Source organism: Triticum dicoccoides, chromosome 6A (assembly GCF_002162155.2).
Source record: "Triticum dicoccoides isolate Atlit2015 ecotype Zavitan chromosome 6A, WEW_v2.0, whole genome shotgun sequence".
NCBI lineage: Eukaryota > Viridiplantae > Streptophyta > Magnoliopsida > Poales > Poaceae > Triticum > Triticum dicoccoides.
Genome location: NC_041390.1, coordinates 510,575,415 through 510,580,234, shown reverse-complemented (window position 1 = coordinate 510,580,234; position 4,820 = coordinate 510,575,415). Strand labels below are relative to the sequence as shown.

General features: G+C 42.1%; 1 protein-coding gene across 4 annotated transcripts; it reads left to right on the top strand.

Annotated features, from left to right (window-relative positions):
• The first annotated feature begins 217 nt into the window (after nucleotides 1-217).
• LOC119317564 (uncharacterized methyltransferase At1g78140, chloroplastic-like) lies at nucleotides 218-4,034 on the top strand. 4 transcript variants are annotated; one of them, XM_037592045.1, is made up of 10 exons: nucleotides 220-549; nucleotides 613-710; nucleotides 797-934; nucleotides 1,523-1,604; nucleotides 1,953-2,143; nucleotides 2,387-2,424; nucleotides 2,633-2,754; nucleotides 2,988-3,095; nucleotides 3,338-3,534; nucleotides 3,634-4,034. In XM_037592045.1, the coding sequence occupies exons 1-9, from the start codon at nucleotides 337-339 to the stop codon at nucleotides 3,476-3,478; spliced, it is 1,131 nt and encodes a 376-aa protein (XP_037447942.1). In that variant the 5' UTR covers nucleotides 220-336; the 3' UTR covers nucleotides 3,479-3,534; nucleotides 3,634-4,034. The 4 variants fall into 4 exon arrangements, with proteins under 4 accessions (XP_037447945.1, XP_037447942.1, XP_037447943.1 ...); XM_037592046.1 differs by having other exon boundaries at nucleotides 221-549; nucleotides 625-710; XM_037592047.1 differs by lacking the exon at nucleotides 2,633-2,754 and having other exon boundaries at nucleotides 225-549; nucleotides 2,313-2,424.
• Nucleotides 4,035-4,820: the final 786 nt, after the last annotated feature.

Sequence of the window (4,820 nt, the reverse complement as noted above, 5' to 3'; positions counted from 1 at the left end):
AAGGCTGTCAGGGTTCATTTTAGACCTGGATCAGTGAGTCCAGGGTGCCAATTTCGGGGATTGTGAGTTGGGGTTCAATTCAGCTAACGTGTACCAGTCCAGGGTTTATTTTTGGACTTTTTCCTTTAAAAATTGGTTGCGTCTTCCGGTGGTCACTGGGCGCCCACCCGGCCAACTGCCCAGATTCACTCGATATGCTTACGAATCACGTACACACACTCAGAACGCACAGTTCCCTACGTGAGAGCACGGCACCCGCACGCTCCTCCTGCTGTTTCCAATTTCATTTCATTTTTTACCTCCTCCTCTCCCACGCATCCGCGTCTGGACTCCACCATGGCGGCAGTTCGAAGCGCAGCCATCTCCGCTGCCGCAGTCGTTGCGCCGCGCGGCTTTGGCAGGCGCCGTCGTCTTGTCCCCTGCTTCGCGGCGCCTGCACGAGGCGCATCAGGAGTCACCGCCTCCGCTTCCGGGAAGATGCTCCCGCGCTCTGCCCTACATGCTAGCGCCTCCACCACTGGGGCGCCCGACTCAGACGAGGCCGCTGCGGTGAGTATTCGCCCCGTTGGCGCATTCCATCGAGCAAGTTGCAGGCCGGCCTTTCTTTCTTAGTTCCTTGTGCAGGAATCTTTGGTGGAGGCGGAGCTGAGCAAACTCGCCTGCCCAATCTGCTATTACCCGCTCGTAAGCTCGATAGATCATCAGTCAGCGTAAGTGGTCTTTCCATTTGCGTGCTAGCAGTATTCCAGGGTGCTACTGACTAGTACTGAGCGATTGTTCGTCGGTTCCTTTTCAGGCCATCCAAATCCGATTCTACCCTTGAATGTTCTACCTGCAAGAAATTGTTCTCTAAGGATGATTACTGGGATCTGACTGTGGCAGTTGGTTCTACTGAGTACTCCGAGACCATGCCTGCTGCAACTGAGCTTTTCAGGTAAAATGTGTTATTATTTTAAAATTAGGCAAGTTCATGATGGTAGATGAACACGGGGCATTTTTTTTAACCGGGCATAACCCCTTTCCATTAACTGAATAACGGAAATACAAAGTCCAGATCCAGAGTCTTAAGGAGGCGGGAATGGGGCGAGCGAGTTCAAACGCATCGCCGGGAAACCCACTACAGAAACTCGCCAGGACATAGGGCATTATAAAAGGCTGGCACGTTGCTGGGAAAACATTGCTTAAATAAAAAAAGAGGCTGGCAGATATGGCCATCTTTTGAATTATGCCATGGGCATAATGTAGTTAATCATTCTGATTCAGTTCTTTCAGAGTAACAACGAATTAACGATTATAGACCAATTAACCTCAGAAAGCATGTCCTAGAATTTAGGACTGTTTAACATGCACTGCAAGATAACTCGGTGACCATGAAACCTTGAACATGTTGGACTAGCCAGACGGTGTGTGATGAAATGTGCGCAATTGTTAGTAATGCTGGGAAGCTGGGACGAAGATTACTGTAGTGTATTTGTTAATTAGTGTTATTCAGGCTATTCCTTACGAATGATTGTTTGAACAGGACCCAACTGGTATCATTTCTTTATGAGAGAGGATGGCGCCAAAATTTCATATGGGGTGGTTTCCCAGGCTTAGAGAAAGAGGTCACGTCGCTCGACTATCATTTGATGAAATAATCAATCACAATCATCATTATATACTGTATAAATTATCTAACTGGCTCCTTTTCTTACTCTAATGAGAGAGAAAATTGGTACCTACAGAGCAATCTGTTACTATATACTCTTGTGTGGTTACAGGTTAGCAAGCTCCAACCAAATAAATATTGTGAGAAATATGGTCATAGACCCTTACAACAAGTTGCGGACTAGTTTATTAGTAATTAGCTAGTCAGATCCTATTTGCTTATGCACATATTTAAGCATTATGTATCATTTGTGCCTGCAATTATATTTACTCAACTTTCTAAAAACATTACAATACAACTACAGTTTGAGATGGCTAAGGATTATTTGAAGCCAAAAAGTGGAGGGATTATAATTGATGCAAGCTGTGGAAGTGGGTTATTTTCAAGATTATTTGTTAAAAGCGAACTATATTGCCTTGTTGTGGCACTAGATTTCTCAGAGAATATGTTGAAGCAATGCAAGGAATTCATCAAGCAGGAAAACATTTCAGACGAGTATGGTTTACAGTTCTCCTGATGCTCAAGTTTTCTTTCTTTCTGTAACTGCTTTGACGCACACAATTAATGGCCTGAGCTGTCATTCATCTCCTTTATAGCTTCTTCCTGTGATTGTTTTTTCTAATGTTGAATGAGCACTCCAATATTTTTTTTCCTATTGTTTCAGACGCTTAGTATTGGTGAGAGCTGATATATCTAGGCTTCCTTTTGTGAGTGGCTCAATTGATGCTCTGCATGCAGGTGCTGCAATTCATTGTTGGCCATCCCCAGCTTGTGCTGTAAGGGTCCTACTGGATATTCAAATTTATTTCTGCAAAATACTCTTCCTCCTTAAGTGTCTCTTAATATTCAAAGAAGTCAATGTGCTTTTGTGCCTCAGTTGTTCCTTGATTATGTATTTTTTATAGTGCCATACCATTTTGGTTGCTCCACATTCTACTCTGGAATCAAAACACACATGAATATATGCTAGTTTCTGTGCTTCAGTTATAAAGATCATTGGAAACGGGCATAGCACTATGATCACGATGGGGATATGCACATGTCCGCTATCACACACACAGGGAATCGATATAAGTAAGAAGCAAGATGCAAGAAATCTTTTTCAGGTGCTTTCTGGAAAAGTATATTAAGCTTTGCCTCATGAACTTAATGAAGAAGAATGTTTCACTTTCCTAAAAAAAATTAGCTTACGTTGTCGTGTATATGTAAGTAAGTTTGCATGAACAAGCTTCTTTAGCCATAATTTATGTATCCATAACTTTGCAGTAATATGCTATTTGCTACCACTCTACTTAGGCCAAAAGGATAAAAAATCTAAAATATTTTGGCATTTTTGTAGGTTGCAGAAATCAGTCGAGTCCTTCGCCCTGGGGGTGTTTTTGTTGGTTCTACTTTCATAGCAGATGTTCTTCCACCAGTAATCCCATTACTGAGGATTGGACGCCCGGTAATCCTGAGTTCCCGACTCCCTAGTAACCCACAAATAGTTCTCTTTATATGGCCATTACAGCTTATTATTTTCACAACCACGAACCACGGTAGGTATTTAGAATTGATCGCTTAATAGCTTGACACCTCCATATTGGTAGAAGGGAGATTAAGCTTCAGAGAATCTGATACTGCTATTTACAGATTCACTTTGCTCAACTCTGTTCCGCCATAAACTTATCTCTTTGAACAATCTTGCAGTACATTGATCAAATCACAGGCAATAATACCTTCTTATCAGAGCTGGAGCTTGAAGATCTTTGTAGTGCATGTGGGCTGGTTAATTTTACATTTGTCAGAAATGGATTCTATATAATGTTCTCTGCTACTAAAGCAAGCTAGTTAAATAACTGAAGAACCACCTGAAGCATTATCACATAGCTCCTTGATTATGCATTGTAAGTCGTGAATACACCCTTTGATAATCGACTTAAATGAATTGTACGTCGGTTTATCTTCCCTATCTCTTATTCTAAATGTTGAGTTTTTTGTTGCAGGTTCCTCGTAAGCCAACCTTTCTGTCAGCACTGATAGTTTTGCTTAAGGTATGTGTGATGTGAATAGCGAAAGCGTACGTTTGACTTCACTGACGTCATAGTGGGATTGATCATAGCAATTATTTATGTAAAAGTTGAAGAAAAAATCTTCATGTAAAGCAGTGGAGGTCCTTAACCTGTAAATTCTGTGCATTCTTGTATTGATTTGATTCAAGAGCGTTGATCGCCTAGCAGTGATGTCGGACGGTCTTAGTGGAGAGTCTGTGCTGAGGTAGGAACCTCGAAAGATTTCTCGGTTCCTGACCTCACCAGTCCTAAAATATTTGTAGACTCAAGTTTGTTGAAATCTTGGAGATGACTGGACCGTCTGAAATGTAAGTTATCAATGTGCTTTTTTTTTACGGGTAGTTATCAATGTGCTTTGCAAGTACTTTTAGAGATGAGAAACCATACAATTTCTGTGGTAACTTTTTTTTGAGGGATACTGTTGACGCTCAAAAATGGCATGATCGCAAAGAGTAACTTGAGGCTATAATGAGATGATGTCAAATTTATGATTTCATGTCACCATTGGATGACTCTCTTCAAGCCGATGAGAATAAATATATAGATGGTCTAAAACGGAGCTTGGATGCAAAAGTTATGACAATCTTAGAGATGTTCGTATTGACACCAGATTAGAAAATGGCATGAAATCTAACCAAGATGGCCTCTGATGGAAAAATTTACAACTGCAAAGTTCTTCGTATCGTCGAAACGGACGATTTTGATATAAAAATCGTCCCCATCTGAGGTCGTATGCAAAAGTTACAGACAAAATCGTGCGCTGCAGCAGTGTTTGGCCGGATCATTCGGGCCGGGGCTCGGATCATCCGGGAAATTGAAGCACCGAAAACAACAAAAGGTTTATGATGAAGCCGGATGATCTGGGTCCAGTCCCGGATGATCCGGGTGGAGGCCGGACAATCCGGGTAGAAGTCCGGACGTCCGGACAGCTTTTTCTACTACAGACTTTAGAAAACGGCCCGAAACACCATTTATATGGCCTCAGATCGAAAAGTGTTCAACATGAAAGTTGTGCGTCTCGTCGAGGCGGTTGATTTTGATACAAAAACGTCCAAATCCGAGGTCGTATGTGGATTCTAGAGCCAAAATAGTGAGCTTCTATTAGAAAACTGGGCTAGGTC